The 25,274-nt window shown below is 42.1% G+C and overlaps 3 protein-coding genes across 4 annotated transcripts in view; 2 read left to right on the forward strand and 1 right to left on the reverse strand.

Annotated features, from left to right (window-relative positions):
• Window positions 1–239: 239 nt before the first annotated feature.
• On the forward strand, window positions 240–1,788 carry LOC130109070 (interferon-induced protein with tetratricopeptide repeats 2-like). Its single transcript, XM_056275792.1, has 2 exons — window positions 240–259; window positions 478–1,788. The coding sequence occupies exons 1-2, from the start codon at window positions 252–254 to the stop codon at window positions 1,781–1,783; spliced, it is 1,314 nt and encodes a 437-aa protein (XP_056131767.1). The 5' UTR covers window positions 240–251; the 3' UTR covers window positions 1,784–1,788.
• An 80-nt stretch (window positions 1,789–1,868) lies between these two features.
• On the reverse strand, window positions 1,869–15,302 carry prpf38a (pre-mRNA processing factor 38A). 2 transcript variants are annotated; one of them, XM_056275805.1, is made up of 10 exons: window positions 15,121–15,238; window positions 14,053–14,114; window positions 11,444–11,565; window positions 7,036–7,121; window positions 6,736–6,846; window positions 3,888–3,991; window positions 3,694–3,720; window positions 3,268–3,359; window positions 2,812–2,860; window positions 1,869–2,567 (listed from the first exon to the last, which is right to left on the reverse strand). In XM_056275805.1, exons 1-10 carry the CDS (start codon window positions 15,226–15,228, stop codon window positions 2,522–2,524), a joined length of 807 nt encoding a protein of 268 aa, XP_056131780.1. In that variant the 5' UTR covers window positions 15,229–15,238; the 3' UTR covers window positions 1,869–2,521. The 2 variants fall into 2 exon arrangements, with proteins under 2 accessions (XP_056131780.1, XP_056131779.1); XM_056275804.1 differs by having other exon boundaries at window positions 1,874–2,567; window positions 14,053–14,212; window positions 15,121–15,302.
• A 303-nt stretch (window positions 15,303–15,605) lies between these two features.
• orc1 (origin recognition complex, subunit 1) overlaps window positions 15,606–25,274 on the forward strand; it is a 29,208-nt gene continuing 19,539 nt past the window's right edge. The window contains exons 1-7 of the mRNA XM_056276792.1: window positions 15,606–15,844; window positions 16,016–16,143; window positions 18,103–18,275; window positions 18,420–18,861; window positions 19,102–19,312; window positions 22,872–22,937; window positions 24,392–24,499. Of these exons, the coding sequence (XP_056132767.1) occupies window positions 15,747–15,844; window positions 16,016–16,143; window positions 18,103–18,275; window positions 18,420–18,861; window positions 19,102–19,312; window positions 22,872–22,937; window positions 24,392–24,499 (1,226 nt within the window). The 5' untranslated portion in view covers window positions 15,606–15,746. The remainder of the gene's footprint in view (window positions 15,845–16,015; window positions 16,144–18,102; window positions 18,276–18,419; window positions 18,862–19,101; window positions 19,313–22,871; window positions 22,938–24,391; window positions 24,500–25,274) is intronic.

The following is a 25,274-nucleotide window of genomic DNA, read 5'->3' on the forward strand; positions in this document are numbered from 1 at the left end:
GCACTTTCAACACGTCAAGCACAGGTTCATTAAATCACGAGTCATGACTACACCGTTCCATCACATGGTAGACATTTCAATTGCTTCCTTGGGTAGAAAGTCCATTTAAGATTCCAACGAGGATGTTAAACATTATGGCTTTTATTGCACCATATAAGTTAAACATGACTGCTTTTTGGGCGTACTTATAAAGCAGAAAAATAGTCGCTGATACTCACAAGCCACAGAATCACAAGAGAACCACCAGCCCTATGATGAGGTAAGTAGGCTACTCACTGATTGTGTTTCTAATGTAGTGTTGCATTAACAATAAATATCAATAACAAGATCTTTGTGGAAAAATTCCAAGAACAATATTTCAACTGCCTTCTTTTAGATCAGTCATCATATACCACAGGGTACACACTATGGAGTTGTTTATATATATGAATATATATTTAAAGTCAATGTTTTTTTATTATTCATTTTCATTACCAGTGCTGCTCAAAGTCAAGAGATATTGAGGACCAATTTGGAGGCACTAGAATGCCACTTTACATGGGAACTGGACAACAGCAGGTCAAAACTTTTGCTTCTCAAGGATAAACTGGAGGACATTGGCACTGAAGAGGGTTACCTATGGCTGGGTCACATTTATAACCTGCTGGCATACACACACTACCAACTGGGCTCTCAAGAGGATGCCTTTAAGTACTTTAGCAAGGCAGCAGAGGCATTTTGCCAGATTAGAAACACTGTCTCAGATGACGGTCCCTGGTTGATGGTAAACTACGGGAATCTAGCATGGCTGTACCATAAACTGGGTGAGGAAGAAAAAAGCAAAGACTATGTGGCAAAGGTCGAGGCTCTCCTAAAGCAACACCCGTCTCTATCCCCGGGAGAACATCATCCAGAGGTCTATGCTGAAAAAGCATGGACCCTGATGAACTTCAGCCAACACAGAAAGATGCAAGCTGTGGAATACTTTGAGAAAGCAATCAGGATGGATCCAGACAGGGTGGAGTGGCAAACTAGCCATGTGTTAAACTTGGAGAATGCTCTTGAGTGCCGGACGTCAAAACAAGAGGCTGAGATCTTGAAGAAACTAAAAATTGCTAGAGAACACGATCCAGACAATTTGTACCTTGCTGCTATTTACCTTGGAACCCTTGCCAAAACTGGAAGAAATATTGAATATGAAGCACGTGAATTGGCTGAACAAGTTTTAAGAAAGCCTGTTAGCATCTACAGTGGTATTAGACCATTGCTAAGACTTTACAGAATGTATTTATCTCTTGATGAGGCTATCGGTTTGGCAGACGAGGCTTTGGACAGACACCCAAATGAACGGCTTCTGAAATACTGCCTTGCAACCTGCTACAAATGGAAAATCTTTTCGGATGGAGACCAACTCTTGAGGCCATGTCTGTTGGACAGAGCCATCAGTCTTCAACACGAAGTGATCTCCCTTTACCCTTTTTCTTCGCTTCAGACAAAAATTGCCCTTGCAAATTTACATGTAAAATCAAGTCATCCTGACAAGGCTAGCCACATTTACAAGTCATTGTTGGAAAGCAATTTGGAACCTGCTGAGCAACAGATTCTTTATAACAACTATGCAAAATATTTACACTTTAATCTGCATGAATACGACAGTTCAATAGACTATCATATGAAAGCAGCAGAAATACCATATCCATCACGCTCTCGTAAGAATAGCATTAACATTTTGAGACATATCTCAGAAAGGAGGCAACAATTACGTGGTAAAATTGAAGCTTTTCTGGTTAACCTCCAAGAGTAGGTACTGATTATTACAAAAGGAAAAAAAGTTATATATATATAGAGAGAGAGCGAGAGAGAGAGAGAGAGAGAGAGAGAGAGAGAGAGAGAGAGAGAGAAAGAGAGAGCGAGAGAGAGAAAGAGAGAGCGAGCGAGAGAGAGACAGAGATTCGTTTTATATATTCTAAAACAAATGTGATATCTCATTTCTATAATCTGTAGGGTAACACCTTTATGACATAGTTTTGCGTTTGAAAAAGAATCTGAATCAGTCAAATTAACGAGAAGAAAAAGTTATTTAATTAATGTGGCACACACTGCAAATTAGCAGTGCTAAACTCACTTTACATACAGGAAATATAGAAATGAATTACCATTTTACAGAGGCTGCATTTTCAACACTGACAAATAGCCAATGGCTCTACTTAATTTGAAGGTATGAAAATAAGAAAATATTTTACTGGGTTTACTGGGACTCTCACAGTCTAGCTAGGGTTCAGTTATGAGCCAGGCCGCAGACCAAGTGAGCAACAACGCCACCTGAATGCAGAGCACAGATACAGAGGAATTCTCCATGCTCAGTTGTGAGCAATTCATCTCAGACTATTGGGTATAAGCGGCTTACAATTGAAATATGTTGAAGAACTGACTAACTTCAAAAATTGAGATTGCTTTCCAAAATATAATTTAGGAAAAAAAAAAAGTTAAAAAAAATTAGATGTACAACCTTTGATTTGCAGGTAAAAAAAAAGAAAAAAAATTACTCGTTTCCTCTTCGACTTTTCTTGTGGCTTTTTTTTGAACTCCTGGGATAAATAAAGACAAATAAAGAAATGAATTAAAAACAAAAAAACAACATTTGACCTTTGTCAATATTAACCAGCAGCAGATAAAACCTGTCCTAATCTGTTTGTGTACATAGCAGCTGTTCAGTGAATACTGAAATTTGAATATGAAAATAGAAATATACCTTAATTCCGTGATAGAAATAAGGGTGGTGACATTGTATTGTTTACATTTCATTAATTGCCCTTCAATTTTAGTTCTCACCTCTCTGGTGACTTTGAGTGACTGCGATGCCTGTGGCTTCTGTGATGACCTGTTCAAAAACAAGATTTCAGTACAGGTAACAAACGAATGTCATTTTATCAAAAATCTCATACTATTGCTCTTGTCCGATCATTAAAAAAAGACACCTGCAGGCATATGAAACTTCACATCAAAGGAGATTTGAATACAAAAAAAAATAATTTCGGGCTGATTGGAGGAACAGAAAAAGAGGAATATTTGGTTTTGTATGCCTATTTTGTAAAATCAGCCTCACAGACAGAATAAAATGAAACTGTTGAAAAGTCTTTAAACTGTGATATTCAAGTGTGATCAGTGTCAGTCTAAAAACTGTAGCATGTTGGCTTAGGAAAACTCATTTTCCTTTATATCTACGAATTCTCTCGCAAACCATGCGCTCATGTCATTAATGTCAATGCAGTGAAGTCTAGTAAGCACCTGGTGACTTGGAGCGGTGGCGTCTCTCTCGAGACCTGCTGCGGTGTCGGCGGGGGCTCTTGCTGCGATGACGATCTCTCCGAGGGGATGGGCTGGATGAAGATAAGACAAACCAGGGCAAAAAAATAAAAAGCACAGAGTGAATGTACAACAACAGGATTCTCTGCATATGATTTGATACACATCTATGATGAGAGTCTTAATCTAATTTTAAAACAATGCAAAGGCATTGTAAGAACAACACAAAACAGCTGAACATAAGTGAAACAGGAAAATGGTAAAGTCAATACTAATCTCATTTCAAACGAATGGGAAGTGTATACTACAAAACAGGCAAACTATAAGCAGACATTTTTAAACATTAAAATACAATAAGCTCTAGGCATTCTATTTAATTAAAGCTTGGATAATGAGACACTCCTGTACCTGCGGCGCTTCGGTGATCTGCTCCTCCTAAAGGAAAATATATCACAATTTAATATTTTGAGATACAATTGATAAACCAGAGAATTTCAAACAGCATATCAATTACTTCATACATGAGAACCCTTGAAAAACACAAATTCTTATTAGGGTTTCCAGGCTAAATAAGGGATGAATAAAATTGGGAAAAAGAGGACCTTCTGGGTGAGCGGCTGCGTCGATAGCGTGGTGAGGGGGAGCGCCGGGGTCTGTCGTCACGATAACTGCGTCTGTGGGGCTCAGGGGTCTGGACTCTCTCTGGCTGTAAGTAGTTAAACAAAACAAAAAATGTTAGGTGAGCTGCTGAAACCTTTGCAAGGGAACACTCGAGTTGCCATCTTAGGGCAACTAATGACCCAGAAATCAACAGCATCCTGACTTACAGTGTGTGCTCCTTGGGGAGGATGCTAGCCAGCTGTAGTCAAAGGAAGTTGAATCAGTTCATCTGGACACAGTGTTTATTGACAGAAACGTTTCATCACTCATCTAAGTGACCTCTTCAGTCTAAACTGACTTTAGGTATCCTTATAAGGGTTTATAAGTTTATAAGAGTATCCCATCCTTATAAACAATACAGTTGCATAACGACCGAAAACAACAATCAGTTTCATATGCAAATATCGGTGTGACCTTAACTAGAATTTCAATGGCCATGTGTACTATTCACTGAGGATTTGGGAATGTTTGCAATCACAGCGTTTTAAGATGGTGACAGATATACTCTTAGCACCCCCCCACCCCCACCCCAGTTCAGGGATGGTCGTTCGTTCCCTTTTCATATAAGATGGCCTCTTTGACTCCATGTTCAAACCAACGTCCTTCCCTATCAAAGATGTGCACATCCTCATCCTTGAAAGTGTGGCAACTGGCCTGCAGATGGGTGTAGACTGTGGAGTTGTGGCTTGACACGTTAGGTTTTCTGTGTTGTGCCATCCTCTTGGCCAACGTCTGTTTAGTATCTCAAATATAGAAGTCACAGCAATCCTATTGGCACTTAACAGCGTATACTATACAGCTTTGTTTGTGCTGAGGGACCCAATCCTTGGGTGCAGCGTGTTTTGGGGTTTGAAAGCAACTGAGAAGTGGTGTTTGGAAAATGTGCGTCTCTTTGGAAAATACGCGTCTCAACTTTTTCGACACTCCCACCACATACGGAATCACCACTGTGTTATGCTTAGGTGGCAGTTGTCCTTCTCCTCTCTTTGATCGGCTGGTGCACTTGTTTGGGCGTCTTCCGGGCTTTGAAAAACACCCAGTTAGGATAACCACACTTAACCAAGGCCTGTTTAATGTGGGATTTCTCTCCTCTCTATCAAGGATGTGCTTGATAGGATGTGCACATCCTTGATAGAGGCCACCTATGTGAAGAGGGAATGACCATCCCTGTACTGGGGGGGTGGGGGGCTAAGAGTTCATCTGCCGCCATGTTACAATGCTGTGATTGCAAACATTCCCAAATCATATGTGAATAGTACACATGGCCATTGAAACTTTAATGGTCACACCTATTTGCATATGAAACTGATCATTGGTTTCGGTCGTTATGCCACTGTATTGCTTATAAGGGTGGGGATACCTGCAGTCAGTTCAGACTGAAGAGGTCCCTTAGATAAGTGATGAAACGTAATAAACGTTGTGTCCAGATGAACTGATTCAACTTTCTTTGATTTTCTTACCTGGATTATTTAGCATGCATAAAGACATAGCCAGCTGTAGGTTGTTATGCTTCAATAAATCAAAGAACCAAAGTGTGTGGCTCAAGTAGTCTCTAATATCTGCACTAAATTAATTCATACTTTGTGTAGTGCTTCTAAGATCTATTCATCTTAACTCTGAGGTGTATATTATTGTTGTTTTATGGGCATTCACCTTTGATGCTAGGTGCATACAAAAAAGGCAAGGCTAATATCTACATGCAACTCTTTGGGAATAGAGTTTTCAACGGGCCAGAAAATAGTAGCCTAGGCCTAGTGAGCCAAGCTCGACAACCGGGCTGTTCTGACTTCAAATGCATGTTTCCTGAGCATGGCCGGAAAAAAAGCCAACGTTAGGACAACATTAACGTGTGCAGTCAATCAGACTGCGTAGACAGCACAGTATGGTGAGAGAGGAGGGCAGGGAAGGGAAGCCAGGAATGATGAACCGAAAAATCTATGAACAAACACTCTTGTGATGCATGCCTTAAAAAACAGCCTTATATTAAACTAGTACGTTGTCAATAGAATTATGTAGCCAATTTTGCTGATTAGTCTTGTGTGCATGCTTATTTCATTTTGCGATGCAAAGCATTAAGGAACAACTCATCTTCACCATCCAGCCTAAATATTTTATGTGTTTGAAGAAATTATCTATTCAAAAGTATTTCAAGAGGCTAGATGATGTGTTCCTTAGAGATTTGCTTGCACGACAGAGTACCTGCATGTGCAACAGCTAGATGGGTTGGATAGATTTGAGAATGGGAGATATAACAGAGTTAGACTGTGCAGCAGCTAATACAAGAGTGGGGAGGGGGAAAAGTAAAATAGATAAGAAATACATTGGGCCCTAAAGCCCAGCCCAACTCCATGTATCAAAAATTCTAGACCTACCCGTCCCCATTACATCGGGCCCCAGTGGGCTCAGGCTGAGTTTGAAAACTCTATTTGGGAATTCGTATGGTATGCCACGGTGGCCCATTTCCATATTGGCCTAATCCGCTATATGAACACCTATCAACCCTCTACCTTGAAAACAACATTTGAAAAGCTTGATGCTGCTCTCATTATTACCAATGGACAGATGTGTCGCTAAGTGTGCAATTTGGTGTACAATTGTATCTAAAAGTAAGTCAGCAAATTCAGGGAGTTCATGTATTTGTCTACCTCTCCAATGATAACCCACCCATATTCACACACCAGTTATGTACGGCAGGACAACATGGGCCCATTCTTGCTTATTGCTTATTAGTCAAACCACTGCAAACCAAGTTTATAAACAGAATAATCTGTAGGGGCTGCATGTTATTACCTTCTCTTCTTCCTCATCTTCTTCTTCGCTACTTTCCACCTCATCAAGGTCTTCCTCCAGAGCACTGATACGTGTGTCTAACAGCTCAGCCTCCTCAAGAACCTGCCTTTTCTGCAAAACACACACACACACACACACACACACACACACACACACACACACACACACACACACACACACACACACACACACACACACACACACACACACACACACACACACACACACACACACACAAAACCATCAGTGGCCATAGTCTGTGAACCAGGGTATCGGGGTACAAACATGTAGCCAACTTGCCTGAAGCCTGGGCAGAATGATGTCACAAACTCTCTCCGCATGAAGAAGCTCATCTATGAACTCATCAACATGCATCAGCTCAAACTCTGAAACAGAAAAAAAGAAAATAGATTTATAACAACAGACCATTAAAAGAAGGGCAGAAGCTACCTGGATTGATACTGTAGAAAATTAACAACAGGAATCATCCAAGTGCAAAAACCTGTTCTTGCTAGCTTGGATCTATTGGATGCATACAACACTGGAATGGGGCATGAGAAATTAATGATGTAAACCTAGCAAGCCATCAGTGTAATGTTCCTGGTTCAAGGTAATTTGTATTAGAGCAGTCATTTATATCAGTCATTTGTGCACTAATCCGAACTCCAGACTACATTTCTTTGAGTGACAAAGTCTGGTGTAAACTGGGTTAAAGCCAGGTTTATTATAAATCACGTTAAAAATGAAACAAGGGTGACCAAAAATAATGCACAAATATAGGAAAGCCACTTTCTTTTGTAATTGTATTCTTTTTTTTGTGGACCCCCCCCCCCTTTTTTTTCCTCCCCAATTGTATCTGGCCAATTACCCCACCCTTCCGAGCCATCCCTGTCGTTGCTCCATTCCCCTCTGCCGATCTGGGGAGGGCTGCAGACTACCACATGCCTCCTCCGATACATGTGGAGGCGCCAGCCGCTTCTTCTCACCTGACAGTGAGGAATTTCGTCAGAGGGACGTAGTGTGTGGGAGGCTCATGCTATTCCCCCTCCCCTCTGAACAGGCGCCCCGACCGACCAGAGGGGGCACTAGTGCAGTGACCAGGACACATACCCACGACCCCCCCACCCCACCCCACCCCCACAGGCATAGCCAATTGTGTCTGTAGGGATGCCTGACCAAGCTGGAGGCAACATGGGGATTCGAACCGGCGATCCCCGTGTTGGTATTGAACGGAATAGACTGCTACCCTTCCTGGACGCCCCTTGTTATTGTATTCTTCCAACGAATTTGTTCGCTGCATTTAACCCATCCTATTGTATAGAAGCAGTGGGCAGGTATGGTGCCGCACCTGGGGACCAACTCCAGTTGTTTTTTCCACTGCCTTGGTCAGGGGCACAGGCAGGAGTATTAACCCTAACATGCATGTCTGTTTGATGGTGGGAGGAAACCGTAGCACCGGAATTCGATTAATCGTTCAGCCCTAGTGTGGGTGTGCGTCTTGTATTCAACTGCAGGAGACAAGTCGGATGCATCAGCCCAAGGATTGGTACACGGTGTCATCGTCATAAGGAAGTATTTCTGTTGGCTATACGTGTCGGCTATCCATAGCAGATCCTTAGACAGCAACAGATTCAAAAAAGGACTGGTTGTTAAAATCCCTAGTGTTTGCACTGCAACAGATTCAGTGGAGATCAAACTGGAGATGTCTTCCAAGGTGACATTGCCACCACCAGGACACATCATCAGTTGTGTACCTCAGCATCACAGGGTGTTTCGGCCTTTTATCACAAGACACCCTCCACTGAGGCAGGCCCACCACAGGTTGATCGGTCCTGGGTGCGTGACCTGTGGTTAGCTGTTCACCCTGGCAGCCCAGACGGCGTCTCTCCTTTTGAGCCAGATCCAGTGGCTAGTCCTCTCAGCAGTGTTGGCTAGCTCTTTGGTCACTCTCCTGTGGGCCCACCCCCTGACTCCTAGTTCCCTCAGGAGTTTTGCTGTGGAGCTGGCAACAAAGCCCCTACAACCCACTCCACAGGGCGCACCTTCACCTTCCAGCCTCTGTCCTCTGCTTCGGCTGCTAGGTTGGCGTACCGCAGCTTCTTACGCTCGTACGCTTCATCGACTGCATCCTCCCAGGGGACTGTGAGCTCAATGATGTAAGCAAACTGGTTAGAATGGACCAGAGGACGAGGTCTGGTCGCAAGGTGGTTGTTGCGATCTCTGTCGGGAAGATGAGCTTCTGGCCTAAGTCCACTCGCATTTCCCAATCCCTGGCTGAGTTTAGTGAGCCTAAGTTGGGAAGTGAAGGGTTGGCCTTCAGTTTATCCCCCTCTCGAATGAAAGCTGGAAACCGCCGAGGCCCTTCCTGGTTGTTGAAGGGTTGGGCATTGATGGAAACCCTCTTGCAATCGAGTTCAGCTGCCAAGCACCTGAGCACCTGATTGTGTCGCCAGGTGTATCTGCCTTGGGTAAGGCTGGTCTTGCAGCCAACCAAGATATGCTTGAGGGTTGCTGGGGCAGTACACAGGGAGCAAGATGGATTCTCTCCAAACCAGAGATTTAGATTTATGGGAGAGGGCAGGACATCATATGTGGCCTTGATGATGAAACTCAGCCTGTTTGATTCCATGCTCCAGAGCTCACTCCATGTGAGTTTCCTCTTTTCAACACCCTCCCACCTCATCCAGCGACCCTGTTTGGCTTGTGCTGCGGCTTTAGCACATCTGGCTGCTTCTTCCTGTCGGCGGACCTCCTCAACCACCATAGTTCGCCGTTCGGTAGTAGTCGCCTTTTGCCAGGTAGGTGTTTTTATTCCCAGGCCAAGGCCGCCTCTGCCTTGTTGAACATGGCCTACTACGTCTCGGTGGCGGAGGGCAGATTTTGCCTCCAGTACAGCTGCAGCCATTTCTTCCCTGTTGCTAGGGTTGGAGCAACTCCTCTCACTACTGGGTCTCGGGATTCTGTGAGGGACATGTCCAGCCTCACTTTGGCACATTTGAATTCCTCAACCAGGCTGGAAATTGGCAGTGCGAGGGCTCCATTGCCGTAGAGTCCAACACTGCTGAGGCACCTTGGCAGTCCAAGCCACTTCCTCACCTGCGAGTTCACTAGCCTCTCCAAGCGATTGGCATGAGATAGTGAGACTTCGTACATGGTTATTGGCCACATGAGTCGGGGTAGTAGCCAAAACTGAAAGCACCAAAGCTTCAACTTCCCGGGCAGTGCAGTGTTGTTGATTTGCCTGAGGCAACTGATTGTATCCTGGCGAAGTTGCTCCAGTTGCTGGGTGTCTTTGAGGTCTGCATTTTACCACCGTCCGAGGCTCTTGATGGGCTTCTCCCGGACTGTGGGGATTGGTTGATCACTAATGCAGAACCGTTCATCTGCTAGTTGGCCTTTGACAATGGAGATGCTGCGAGATTTACTTGGTTTAAACTCCATTCGTGCCCACTTGATGTTCTCCTGGAGTTTCTGCAGCAGGCGCCTGGTGCATGGTTTTGTTGTTGCTATGGTGGTCAAGTCATCCATGTACACCCGGATTGGTGGAAGACGCAGGCCATTCCTGGACCTTTCGCCTCCCACCACCCATCGAGATGCACGGATGACGAGCTCCACTGCCATGGTGAATGCCAGAGGGGAAATAGTGCAGCCCGCCATAATGCCCATTTCCAGATGTTGCCAAGTGGTGGTGGTGTTCTGTGTTGTGACACAGAACTGGAGATCCTGAAAATAGGTCTTGACCAACTCTGTGATATTTTTGGGGACATGGAAAAAATCCAACGCCGTCCACAGGATCTTTTGAGGAACTGATCCAAAAGCGTTGGCAAGGTCTAAGAAAACCACGTGCAGGTCTCTCCGTTCTTTCTTGGCAGCTTGTATCTGGTGCCAGATGATATTAGCATGCTCCAGACATCCTGAGAAGCCATGGATCTGATGTATCAACAAAGTTGTTTCTTTGCAGGAATGTGGAGAGCCTTTGAGCAATCACACTAAAAAATATCTTTCCCTCTACATTAAGAAGGCTGATCTGGCGAAAGCTCTACTGCGCTTGAGCTTCAGAAATGTTTTGGAAAACGTAGCTTGTGTGGAGGCTACTGCACCACTTGATCAATAAAAGAGCATTGCTAATGAAAAGCTATTTGAGTCAGAAAATGGGGACACTACCACCCCATTACTTAGAAATAAGGTTAAACAGTAATGCTGCCCAACACTGGTTGTTCAGTTGTTCCACTTCCAGAGGCTGTTTAAAGCAAACTTGTTGAACTATGGAAATGAATGGTACTTGGAAAAAGATCAAATGTTTTGTGGGAGAATAAGGTTCAAGTGTTGGCCTTATTTTCTTGGGGGGAGGGGGGTTGGTTGAACAATGGCTTGCATGAAATACTCGGGGACACAATAGGAGGTCGGGAAGCTACTCAAAATTTGAGCATCGCCTATTTGAACAAGGATGTGGCAATAACGCCAATTGTGCAAGATGATATAACATCAAAACCTGTTGCCATGAACACATACAAAGAAAGAGTTTCACTGGCTCTAAAGATTAAGGCAAGCTGGGACAAAAATGGCAGAAGGAGGGCAAAAAAAAAAAAAATCTTGCCATGTGAAACTGTTAAACCACATCTTGTTTATGCTGCAAATCCATTTTGGAAATAAACAAACACAAACAAACAAACAAATACAAATAATAATAATTAAAAAAATACCTCACCTCCATTTCGGTTCTGACTCTTGATTTTTCTGTAGTCGTTGTAAAGAGGCTCCAGGTACTTGTAACAATCCACAGAGGTTCCAGTTAACCGCATGTACATTGCTCCAAGCAGGCGAACGTATCTAATAAAAAAGAAAATGAACATTATGTCAGGGGCTGCTGCAAAGTACTACAATATGGCAAATAATGACGTGTGTGACGAGTACACATCACAAAATTCATCTTGAAGCATAATTCCTCCCCCCTTCCTTATGTTCTAATCTTATGGTTCCTTGGCATAGAAGTCTTGCAGCTATGAGCAACTGTATAATAATAATAATATTTATATAGCACTTTTCTAAAACAATGTTACAAAGTGCTTTACAAAGAAATAAAACCAGACAAGGCAAAAATAAGAGTAAGACCAAATAAGAGTAAAAATAAAAATATAAATAAATAAAAACAAATACCAAACATTTGTAAAAGCTTTCATAAAAAAAAAAAGATTTTAAGACGAGATTTAGAAAAAGCTCGAGACTTGGTTTGTCTTAGTTCGACAGGAAGAGAATTCCATCATGTGGGGGCTCTAACAGCAAAAGCCCAATCACCTTTTGGAACAAATCGAGAACTAGGAATAACCAGCAGGGCCCCATCTGCAGATCTTAACGGTCGAAAGGGCATATACCAGGTCATAAATCAGAAATGTATGTAGGAGCAAGACAATTTAAAGCCTTAAAAGTGAGCAATAAAATTTTAAAATAAATTCGAAACATAACAGGGAGCCAGTGTAGGGAGGCAAGTACAGAGTGATATGGTCATGCCTCTTTGTCCCGGTAATGAGCCGAGCAGCGGCGTTTTGTACACACAGTGGAGGGAGCCCTTGCTGATAATGTGCATTACAATAATAATAATAATAATAATAAATTTTATTTGTGGGCACCTTTCAGAGCAGCCGAGAATAGAGAAAAGCATGTACAACTATTTGTAGATTGGCGATTGATAAAAATTACCTAATTTTGGACATCAGCTTGAGCAGGAGAAAGCATAACTGAACAACATGTTTGATTTGATCATCAAAACCGAGGTTAGCATCGAATATTACCCAAGATTCCTAGCAGCCTGCTTAAGACTGACTACCTGACAGACCAGCAAGGTTAGTACCAAAAGGGCTGATGGAATTTTCAGGACTGAACAGAATGACCTCAGACTTATCACTGTTAAATTTGAGGAATTTTTCGGACATCCAGGATTTATTGTCAGAGAGGCAAGTTGTGAGATTTGCTAGGGCACTAGGATCTGTGGGTTTTAGTGGCATGTATATCTGAGTGTCATCAGCATAAAAATGGTAGAGCACATCATGATGTTGAATGATTGGCTAAGGGGCAGCACATATATAGAAAAGAGAAGGGGGCCAAGAACTAAGCCTTAAGGGCCACCACAACTCAACTGAGCCATCAAGGAAATGGAGTTACCAAGAACAACAGAAAAAGTTCTGTTGGTGAGGTAAGAGTGTAATAAGTTAAGAGCCGAGCCTTTAATGCCAACCCAAGTCTCTAAGCAATGTAAGAGGATGCTGTGATCGACTGTGTCAAAGACAGCACGAAGTCTAAAAGAACTAAAATCGAGCAGTCACCGCTGTCTGCAGTCAGCAGTAGGTCATTAGTGACCTTAACTAGAGCTGTCTCAGTACTATGAAGTGCTCTAAAATCAGACTGGAAACTGTTAAATACACTAGTAGTGTTCATAAAAGAAATCCCTTGAGAAGAAATTACTCTCTCCAGAACCTTAGATAGAAAAGACAATTTGGAGATTGGTCTGTAGTTACTTAGGGACAGGGCAACTAAATTAGGTTTCTTCAGCAATGGGTGAACAATGGCTGCTTAAAACTGCCTGGAAAAGAACCAAAGGCCAGAGACTTAAGAATCTGCAGAATAATGGGGCTGATAGTTGAAAATACCTCTTTGAACAGCTTAGTGGAAATTATGTCTTAAGATGCAGGAGGGGGAGTTCATATTGGAGACTGTACTCTCTACCACTGATATCGTAATTGGTTGAAACTGGGCAAAAGAGGCAGAATTATACAGGGAATGGAATGAATGCAAAGGCCAGGCTGGATTTGGGACCTGGTATTCTCCACCTTATTTACAAAATGAGTAAGAAGTGTGTGCTTAGGGTCAATGATGATAGCAATGCAAACATTTCAATTAGTTCACATTTCAGCAAAACCTATGTATACATTTAATTTATAACAAAATAAATCTGTTAATTAAATGTTATTCACCCAAAGAGTAAAAAAATACATTCCTGCCTTTTTGATTTTCATTTAGCAGTACCAGAGGTCAGATTTGAATGACGTGACTTTTCAATATACAGAATAACTTTAAAGTCAAGGAGAAATAAGAATGACACTTGAAATTATTAAAAAAAATCACAAGATTATTAATTGCAGTTCCTATGCTTTCGCCCAAAGTAAAAACGCTGGTATGCCATTTTCGAAAGCATATAAGAGACAACTTTTCCCTTAAAATCCATAGTAAACTGTGGATAAAGATGGATTTGATAATTTGTGCTGTTAACAAAAAGGATGTAATTTCCCTGGTTTTTACTCCAATGATAACAGCAAAACTTACTTGAAATCCTCATTCTTGATGAACTCTACAATGATATCTTTCTCAGGCTGAATCTGTAGCATCTTCAGTGTGAGACAGAGGAAGGGAGTGGGTTTGATGTTTCCACCATAAACACCACCGACAAACTTAAGCTCCATGGCTTTGTCAACAACAAGTTCGGCTGTGGATAAAGAGGTTAATGGATTCTGCATTAACTGAATCACTGAATTAACACATTAACATCAAAGAGTAAAAATTACACATAAGACTGATTTATTATTATCTCAACTCTGTTACACAAAGCTAAAAAATATCAAAACACAAATCTGCAAAGATATTCTGGAATTTGCCCAAAACATCGTCTATTTTTACTCAATTAGCAAGGGTGCGTGGGCGAAAAAAGTTTAGGTAGGTAGGTAGGTCTTTGTTTCAAACATAGAAGGCAAAATGTAATTATTTTAAACACAGCAAACAAACATTACATCTTCGAAAAGGAGCAGGAGGAAGTTTCTACTTATGATATCCTGCCCCCTCTCTGATGCTCAATCTATAATTAATAAACTTTTTTTTACAAATCAGAGTATGCCTTACTCAATGACTTACCTTGTCAATGAGTAAAAAAAACAACAATAGTAATGATGGGAATGAATTAATTAATCCATATACCTCTTTAAAACCTTTTTTTTGGGGGGGGTACATTTTGTTGAAATGATTTAAAGTTTTGCTTTCCTTGAGTTCTTGATCTAAGCCATTCCACAGACTAACTCCACAGTATGAAATACACATGCTTTTGCAAGTGGTGCGAAAACTCTGTTTTTAAATTTCAATAAGTCAAAAGTTTGGATATCCTACAGTAAAAATTAAATCCATGTAATTAGGTCCCATTCCGTTGGGCAGTTCCGACACGCAACTATTTTGCGACCAATTGTTAACATTAAGGGCAACACGACTTTTCGCATTTTAACAAATGTAACTATCCGAGACTTAAAACATAAATGTGAATTCAATAATAGAGGTCCTTCGTTTAAATTAGCTGGTTACGATAAATGAGGTCAGTTATGTTAGCTTCTTTGCTGTGAGGCCACTAACCCGTAAGTCCAAAGCACTCTTCTTTCCAGTACTTAGACTCATATATTCTAGTCCTGATAATCTTTTCCACCAAATATTGCGGATTTGTTCCATGTATACTATTAGCATCTTTAACAGTTCTATTAGCCATTGCTGTTGATAATGTGTTCTTCGAGGAAACAGCAGCAGCGGTATCCGCTACTTCCTGCCCGACAGCATTCACTTCCTGTTTCAAACCATTTTATCGATTGAAAATGTTCAGCCACAAATTTCTTTGGACATTTAAATAGCCTTGAAAATTTCTATGTAATATTGATTCTAATTTACACCCCCGTGTATGTTGTTCTTTTTCCAGATCTTGTTTTTTAATCATCATTATTATAAGTATTTTACACAGTCCCGCCCAACAGCATTCACTTCCTGTGTCAAATTCTAGCCAGTTGATTGGTCCATGGTTTTGTCACACAAACGACTGTTTTCGCGCGAACTGTTGCTGATGTGTGCCAATGACTGGGCTGTTTTTGTTGGTTGTCTTTGCTGATCAATATTTGGGGAATTTAACCGACTGATTTTGCCGATTGCCGAAAAATCCATCTGTTTATCCACAGTTATCACTATTTTTTAGCTGCAGCTGTATTTAGTCGAATATGGTCAGATACAGTTCAAGATTAAGGGTGCGACGAATCTACAAGTGGGTTGGCACACCAACAAGCTTCAATAGCAAGTTGAACACCTATGAATATAAGTGAGTAGCCAGCCGATCTCGTAATGTCAACGCGCTTGTTAAAAGTAAAATGTATTTAAAAGATATTTTGTGTGCTTTCATTATCTGATTTTTTGATTGGCCGATGCTTTAGTTCTATATAAATGATACATGACTCATCTTTATCTGGATGTTCATTCTCTTGTCATGTAGATCCTTGAAAATCAGCACAGACGGTCTTCCGAAGACCACTATGATAACTGTTGGTCAACATATTCTTATAGAGGGAGATGACGATGACAACCCTCTTGTGGCTAAAGTTATCAAGTTGTTTGGGGATGGTAAGTCACAGTTAAACGACAAGAGTCGACATTTGAAATGAAGAGCTGTGTTGGGTCCAGAAAGAACAAATTTCTGACAAATGACCACGTTGTAAGTCAGTTAACACCCAAATCTTACTCATCCAAACATGTCACTTAATTTTGTAAGACCCAGAGGAGTTACATTTTCTCAGCTGCTCTAGATCAACAAGAGCAGACAGATACACTGAATTGCCAAAACATTATGACCACCTGCCTAAGAAAGAAAGAAAGCCACTTAAGCTCACTTTTTGTCGTTGTACAGTTATTTGTTACAATGAAATGCCTTCTGCATTTAACCCATCCTATTGCATAGGAGCAGTGGACAGCTGCAGCGCAGCACCCTTGGACCAACTCCAGTTCTTTTTCCTATTGCCTTTATCAGGGGTACAGGCAGGAGTATTATGTCTTTTTGATGGTGTGAGGAAACCGGAGTACCCGGAGGAAACCCATGCAGACACGGGGAGAACATGCAAACTCCACACAGAAAGAATCTGAGACGGCCTGGGGTTCAAACCCAGAACCTTCTTGCTGTGAGGCAACGATGCTAACCACTGGGCCACCATGTCACTAATATGCTGTTGGCCCTCCGTGTGCCGACCCGCCGAGGCATGGATCCCTGAAGGTGTCCTGTGATATCTGGCTACGCTAATTTATATGCCAGTAGATAACTTGCCTTTGTGCTGGACTCCTGAATTGTAGACTGTCGGGTAAAAATATTTTGCTGAGCATGTAAATTGGCTGCTAACCTCGAATCTGTACTCGCCCTTTCTTGGGATGACAAAATGCTAGTGTAGTTAGCATGCTTGCTTGGTGGAAAAGTGTCGGCTGATATTGTATTCCTTGAATACTGCAACGTTTTCTTGACAAATCAAACATATGGCCTTAGATCAGGCTTTAGTGAAAAAACATTTTGCCATCCATTCTTTCTTAAAAACCCGGCACTTGCTGTCGACTTTTCGCTTCCTTGGTCCGCTCATTTTGTGAATGTAGGCGATTGCTACATGCTCTGATGCTCAATGCAAGAGGCAAAAGTGAAGGTCAGGTCAGGTGAAAAGATGAGTGACTCTTGGAAAAGGCCGGTTGTATTTGCAGCGAGCCATCTAGTGGAACCAACCGTAACGTACTGCATGGAAAAAATAGCGAATACCAGTCATTTAAATGAAATGCCCGACTTGCAAGATTAAACAGCCCAACAGTATGTGGCCTGCAGGCCGTAGTTTGCCCACCCCTGGTCTAAAAGTTGTCTCACAGTCCCTGAATAGTACACATGGGCATTGAAACTAGTTAAGGTCACACCCATATTTGCATATGAAACTGGTTGTTGGTTTCGGTTGTTATGCCACTGCATTGTTTATAAGAGTGGGGATACCTGCAGTCAGTTTAGACTGAAGAGATCACTTAGATGACTGATAAATGTTTCTTTCAATAAACGTTGTGTCCAGATGAACTGATTCAACTTTCTTTGACTCCATGGTGAAGACTTAAAATGCTCTGCCATGCACTTTTCTGGCTAAAGTCCTACACAGCAAAAACCATTCTAATGAGCAACTATAAAAATATTCATGATTTGGATATTTATTTATTAGCTGTTGTCTTAAAAGCAATTGAAAATAACATCAATATGAAAGGACATTTGTATACATAAATTTTCAAAATTGTAACTTTAATCTAAACCTGAGTAACTTCTCCATTCTTTTTTTATCTCTTGCATTTTCATGAAATACATTAGGAAAATTGTCATTGTATTGCCAGTGTAGGTTTTAGCGATGCTAAAGGGATTTTCATCTAGTTATCCCTTTGCAAAACCAAAAGTAGAGAGACCATTGGGTCAACTGGACACTTCCATGCACTGTGTGTGTGTGTGTGTGTGTGTGTGTGTGTGTGTGTGTGTGTGCGTGCGTGCGTGCGTGCGTGCGTGTGCGTGTGTTTGTATTGCAGAGATTGGACAGAGGAAGAAAGCAGTGATTCAGTGGTTTGTTCAGAGGTCAGAGGTGCCCCCAAACAAGCTGAAATTGCTAGGAAGAGCACTACACCCACAGGAAATCTTCTACTATGAAGGACGCTCCTGTAATGATGAAATCAACGTTGATTCTATTATTAGCACTGTACAGGTGAAGAGCGGAGGCATGTTCACCTTAAATAGCATTTGATATATCTATCAAATTCCTGCTCAAAGTCTTTCAACCTTTTTTGGGTGTCATTGCGGTTTCTGTTTTACATAATTCCATTCTTTTTCATTTTTTCTTTGCCCAAAGGTCAAGCACCTTCCAGAAGTAGCACCATTTCCCAAGTGTGACAGCAAAGACACACTGTATGTGAAGCTCTCCTGGGACACAAAGACATTTAAGGCTCTAGACCTTTCCAAAATGGAGGGCAGTGCTGACCCAGCCCATACTTCCCCACCTCCTCATTCCAAACCTGCCCTCCCTCCTTCAACTCCTTGCTCCCCTCATGCGGTGGCTCCGACATCCAACGTCTCCTCCAGACGTGCTTTACCCACCCCAGATCTCGCAGTCATGCGTAGAGCCACATCTGTGGCCCACTGCCATGGTACCAATAGCGCAGGCAAGATGACCATCACTGAGGTAGAGTCCATGCATACAGCTTCCAAGCTGTCTGCCTCAAAATGCCTGAACGTAAAGAGGAGGGTCAACACCACCAAGACACCAAATGCATGCAAGAAGCTGGAACTTGGCAGTAAGTACCTCAAAAACAGGATGGGTCTTCATAGAAATACCTATGCTCAAAGTTTGTGATGCTTTAAGGAGGTTGTGAAAAGCTACATTCGTTACCTGCAGTGAATGACATTTCGGAAGCCTTCAAGTCTTGCACATGATTACCCTATTTTTTCTTTTTCGCTGCCTAGTAATGTAATTTAGTGCTGTTCTGATCACATACCTGAATATAGCTGCATGTAATGTTCTTCACCCCCACCAGGTCCAAAGAAGAAAATGACCCGTGAAGATGTTCTAAGCATGCTGCTAGATGAGGATCGGGAGTCTATGGCAATGCAAGGCCAAAGACTATTCTCTTCCCGATCAAAGACTCTTTCCCAGTCTTTCAGTCTGACCCCCTTGAAGACAGTCCGTAGGTCTGCTGCCACCCTGAAGTCACCATCATTGTCACCAACTGAACAGGAATCCATCGGGTAAAGGCTTACACGTGCATTCATAAAAAATCTGTCTTGTGTGCTCTGATATATAGTTACACATGAAAATGCAAAGATACATTTTATCCTTCGATATTGGAGCTATTATAGTGGAGGTGAAATACTGAGGTGTGCTTATGTTTGTTCATTTTTTTTTTGTGTTAATTCTTGGACTTATCTCTGATTTATATTTCACTGGTTGGCACAATCAAACCAAAGGGTGATCTAGTATTTTCATTACACACAGTGTAGCTAGCTAGTATTGCTTGTGAGCCCTAATCTAAACAAAACCCAAACAAGTTAATATTTCTCCGATTAAGTGGGAGAGATTAAACTTTTATAAGGATCAGTTGTTTCCACAACATTTTTAAACCTGAGTCAAACCCCAAACGGGGGTAGTTAAGTGAGAAATTGGCTTAGCTTAACGTGAGGCGTGCATGGTCTGATCCTACAAAGCTCAGATTTAACTGTCGAGCTGTCATGAGCTGAAACAATACTGCGTTGCAGATCTTTCAGACATAACAATTCTCTTAAAGATAATTTAATGGAACCTTCAACTTAACTGAAGTGTTGAAGGTTTCTTTTACCCAATGCAGCTTAGTAGGTTGTATTAAAAGGTCAGTAAAATGGGGGGAAAAAATTGAGGGTAGTTTGTATTGCCTATAATCTGTGACATGCCAAATGCCAGTAAAATGTTTATTGATTTTCAAGCGATAATGTCATAGCTCATGTTATTTGAGCCACACTTTTTTTACATTTGCCAATAATTCTGATAAATTTAATTTAACTAAATAAGATTTTATGTTTGAGAAACAAACCAGTTCCAAGTCACTCAGTTAAAAATGTTTAAATAATCCCAGCTGTCAAAGTTTAATATTTATGTTCTTAAAGTCCCAAGTTTAAATGAGTTGGCGAGGAAAACTACAAGATGCTCATTTGCACAGACAGAATTATGGACACTAATTATGAATATTGCAGTCTCTTTCCTGGAAAAACCTTTCAAGAATATTGCAGTCTCTTTTCTGGGCAAACCTTTCAAGTGTAAAGCTAGACTAGTTGATACCTCTGGCAGGAAGCTATTTCACGAGTCCTCTGAAGGATGAGGTATTTGACTTAGGGTTACCGATAGGCTCAGCTAAGACCCCAAGGAGGAGACAAGCCACCCCCCAGAAGGAACTATGCCACCGGAGGGCAGAAGTGAGTAAGCAACTACAGGTCTGCTGTATCAAATAAGGTGTAATGCCTCTCACAGCCTAATAGGATGGTTCAAAGGAGATGAAGCAAACCATTTAAGCAGCAAAATATATACAACAGGCTTTTCTTGTACTTATTTTTAACTTCCTGAATCAGCTCCTGCCACTTTGCATAACCACTGTATACCAGAGCTGTAGAATTGATCATGCATGATCATTTGTCATGGGTTTTTGTGGTTTAAAATTGATAACAATGCAGTATTGGTAATATTAGATTTGAATGGTCTCACTTAGACCATCTGTGTATTTGGATATGGTGAAGAGGCTGTAAAGAGTGTGGTAAAATTACTTCTCAAGTGAATGATTTTCCTCAAGTTGAACTGAAATGTTATCATCAGGATAATGGCATGAGAAAAAGGACTGGGTTACAAACAAGCACTTGTACTGTCCACTCCAGTGTTTTCCATATAGGCTTCTCATGTGGCAGCAGCTCAGTGACCCTGAGGGTTAGAGAGTAGTGAGGTGCACATGGTGAGGTGTCACAGAACATCTTTTTCACTTGTATTCACTTAAATATACTGTAGCGAATTCGGGGGGGGGGCAACCACAGGAACTGCCGTGGCCGGGACGCAAACCCATATCTCCCGCACCGCGGGAAACATCGCCAACCGCTCAACCAAAGAGTCCGACCTGTTAGCCAAGAGCCAACGTGTCTACTTATCCATGCATGTTACACTACCCCCCTCCTTTGGGAATCAGCTCCACGCGTATCTCACTTCTGACACCAATGTAGCAAATTCAGGAGGCAGCTCGGGACGCCGCAGCTCGGGACGCCGCATCCGGGACGCGAACCCGTGGCTCTCACACCGCGAGCAACCACGTTAACCAGTCGACTCAAGGGTCCGACCGCTTCCTTCGGGATTCGCGTCCCCGCAAATCGCCACAGCCAGGACACGAACCCGTGTCTCCCGCTCCGCAAGCGATAATTTTAACCAGTCGACTAAAGGGTCCAACCCGTTAGCCAAGGGCCAACGTGTCTACGTATCCATGCACATTACACTACACCCCTCCTTCGGGAATCAGCTCCATGTGTATCCCGCTTCTGACACCAATATAGCAAATTCGGGGACAACCACAGGAACTGCCGTAGCCGGGACGCGAACCCGTGGCTCCTGCGCTGCCGGAGACACCACTAACCGCTCAACTTAAGGGTCCGACCTGTTTTCCAAGGGCCAACGTGTCTACTTATCCATGCACGTTACACTACCCCCCTCCTTCAGGAAGGCGTGTCTGTGTGTATCCCACTTCTGACACCAATGTAGCGAATTCGGGGGGGGGGGCAACCACAGGAACTGCCGCAGCCAGGACGCGAACCCGTAGCTCCCGCATCGCGGGAGACACCGCTAACCACTCGACTAAAGGGTCCAACCTGTTAGCCAAGGGCTACCGAGCCTATTCATCCGTGATCGTTACATTGCTCCCTTCCTTCAGGATTTGCGTCCCCTTAAATCGTCACAGCCAGGATGCGAACCTGGGGCTCCCGCACCGCAAGCGACAACATTAACCAGTGGACTAAAGGGTCCGACTCGTTAGCCAATGGCCAACGTGTCTACTTATCCATGCACGTTACACTAACCCCCTCCTTCGGGAAGGTAGTGTAACGTGCACGGATAAGTAGACACGTTGGCCCTTGGCTAACGGGTCGGGCCCTTTAGTCAAGCGGTTAGCGATGTCTCCCACGGTGCGGGAGATACAGGTTCGCATCCCGGCTGCGGCAGTTGCTGTGGTTGCCCCCCGAATTCACTACATTGGTGTCAGAAGTGGGATACACGCGGAGCTGATTCCCGAAGGAGCGGGGTAGTGTAACATGCATGGATAAGTAGACATGTTGGCCCTTGGCTAACAGGTCGGACCCTTTAGTTGAGCGGTTAGCGGTGTCTCCCGTGGTGCGGGACATATGGGTTCGTGTCCCGGCTGTGGCAGTTCCTGTGGTTACCACCCGAATTCGCTATAATACTTTGGCTGATGTTGCAGCCTCTATTGCAGCCTCTCTAGACCCATCTGTCTTTTTGATTAATGGTTCCCAGCTATACATGGGCCATGTACAACAGTGTAAATGTTAGTACCTAACAGGGTAGGTAATGGCACCAAAATTTAAATTGTCTGAACATGTGCTATTTTAATGGGGAAGATGGATGTTCTTCTTTTTTATTGTCAAATAAACAGCAAAGTCATGGCCAAGATGTTACTGAATTTGTCTTTCAACTGATTTTGATGAATAAACTTTTTCTCAATGACTGGTTGGGTCTTTCCCTTCAGTATTAATACTTCACCTTAAAGTCTGTCTTATGCCTGTTTTCAAATAGAATTACCACGCCATCCCGAAGGAGAGACTCGCCAAAAGCCATCAAGGAACCTTCCCTCGGGGCTCTGTAAGTACCTGCATAATTCTACAAGTAAATCATTCTTTTTGCTTCTTTTACTATTTTATACCTTTAGGACTAGGGATGCCCCCCGAAACCCGGTTCTAAACGGGAACCGGTTCTAAATTAGTAAAAACCAGAGCATTTTTAAGATCCGACGTTTTCGGTTCTGCTATCGGTAGTCGGTAGGTACTCGAGAAATCATGGAGTGAGATTTATATTGTGGCAATTGTGTTTTTCGAGGAATTTAAACGTCGCGAACATAATCTTGTTCGCCGTTTTCTCCATCTCTCTGTCTCTCTCTCTTACTGCGCGAGGGGTGGGGCTGTGCTGTGCTCCACACACGCACAGACAGTTCTGCTCAAGGGCTCATCATGGCGGAGAGAACTAAATGTTCAGAAGTTTGGGTATATTTTTCAAAAGTCGATGACAACAACGCTCGTTGCCACAAGTGCAACAAATCATTTGCCAGTAAGGGTGGCAATACAAGCAATCTGTCGAAACATCTTTTGTCGAAACATGGTATTAATCTGCAGAAATGAGGAGTTTTCCACTGCTTTGCTCGTAGTGTTCCATCCACGTCCACTGCAGGTAAGCCGTATGAGCCATAGATACGGAGTTAGCTAGGCTAATAACGAATTATTACGAATAGGCCAATAAATAAAATATAACTGATTAGCTAATTGTTTAGCTACAAATATATAAGCCATAGATACGGAGTTAGCTAGGCTAATAGCCGGAGACACTATAAGTCAGGAGAGATCACGACTCCTGCAGGAGAAGGCAGATATGTTGATTTTTCTGCAGAAGAACTGTTAGGATAATGTTCTAGGTTCTTGTTTGTTTGAACTTCCGTTAGCCTTTTGCTGTAAAAATTTATTTTTAATATATATTTTTTTCTTTAGCTTTATCTACTTTTATTTTTTATCTTATTTGTTGTTGTTGAATGTTGATTATAAAGTCTATAATTCAGACGCATTTAAAACATTGCTGCTGCTGTTGCTGCTGAATAAATAATATTTGTTTATATTTATATAAAGTTATATAATAGAATAATAAAGCAATGTCAATTCTGTTCTTAATTAAGTGTCTTTTTTTCTTGCATAATAATCAAAAAGAACCGATAAGAGTATCGATAAAGTACCGAACCGATAAGCAGTACCGATAAGAGTAGTAGTATCGATAAAATCCTAACGATACCCATCCCTATTTAGGACAAGGTAATCTTTCCCATGCGTAGGGGCTTCTCTGAACACTTTTAATAACTCGCTGCTATTTCTCATTTAGAAATAGACCTAATTAGGTTAGAGAACACATCTGTCTTTCTTGCATAAGTTAATATTAGTGTTTTTGTGTCTTTCTGTGTTCTCCCTGAAGTAATGTTCAATATTTCGCATATTTTATCCTCTGCTTAGTAGATACATGACCCTATTCCCACAGTTTATATTTGATGTGGTTCACAGCCCAGAAATGGCAAATGAGACCTCTCCCATGCTACCAGCCGCCATGACACCGAGGAGCTCCAAGCGGAAGTCTGCTAAGCTGGTGTCCTCACATATCAGGGCGCAACTGTGAGTGCTGTCAGGGATTTATAGATAATTTACAGTAATAATTCCAATGATGAGTGAGATTTCTGACTAATTTTTTTTAGATCTTGTAACTGCCACAATTTTTTTTACATTACCTTTTACATTAGGCACATAATAATGGCAAATAAATATTTGGTGAACATTAATGATATGCTATGTAAGAATTTCACCTTACTTTGGCCTACAATTGTCTCAGTAAGTGTTAAGATTTGTTATGATGAATTTATCTTAATATATTAACTTATCTAATCTATTAAAATATTCCATTTGGTTTCCTGATGTTGCCTGGATTCATCACGGGTTTTTTTTTTGCAAATGAAATGCCATGATGGCTTCTCTTCTATAGTTCATCCAACTCCTTTTAAATATTCAGGTTCAACAACCCCCCCCAACCAAAGACAAAAAAATTGCAAAATATGGCAGAGGAGCAGCCAGTCTTTATATAAATACATAGTTTCGCTACAAGGATAACAGCCTACAAGAATAGCTATCCTACAGAATATTTACTTCATTACAGGGAGGGTAGTGGAAAGTATGTAGGCAGTCTAACCAAGTAAACTTTTTGTTAGACATGTAAACTGCATACAAACTACTATTACTACTTTTGGCTGTTCCTGTTAGAGGCCACAGAGGTCTGCATCTTCCTCTGTCACACCAGCCACCTGCATGTCCTCCCTCACCACATCCATAAACCTCCTCTTTGGCCTTCCTCTTTTCCTTTTTCCTGACAGCTCCATATTCAGCATCCTTCGCCCAA

The sequence above is a fragment of the Lampris incognitus genome, chromosome 3 (genome assembly GCF_029633865.1).
Source record: "Lampris incognitus isolate fLamInc1 chromosome 3, fLamInc1.hap2, whole genome shotgun sequence".
Lineage (NCBI taxonomy): Eukaryota > Metazoa > Chordata > Actinopteri > Lampriformes > Lampridae > Lampris > Lampris incognitus.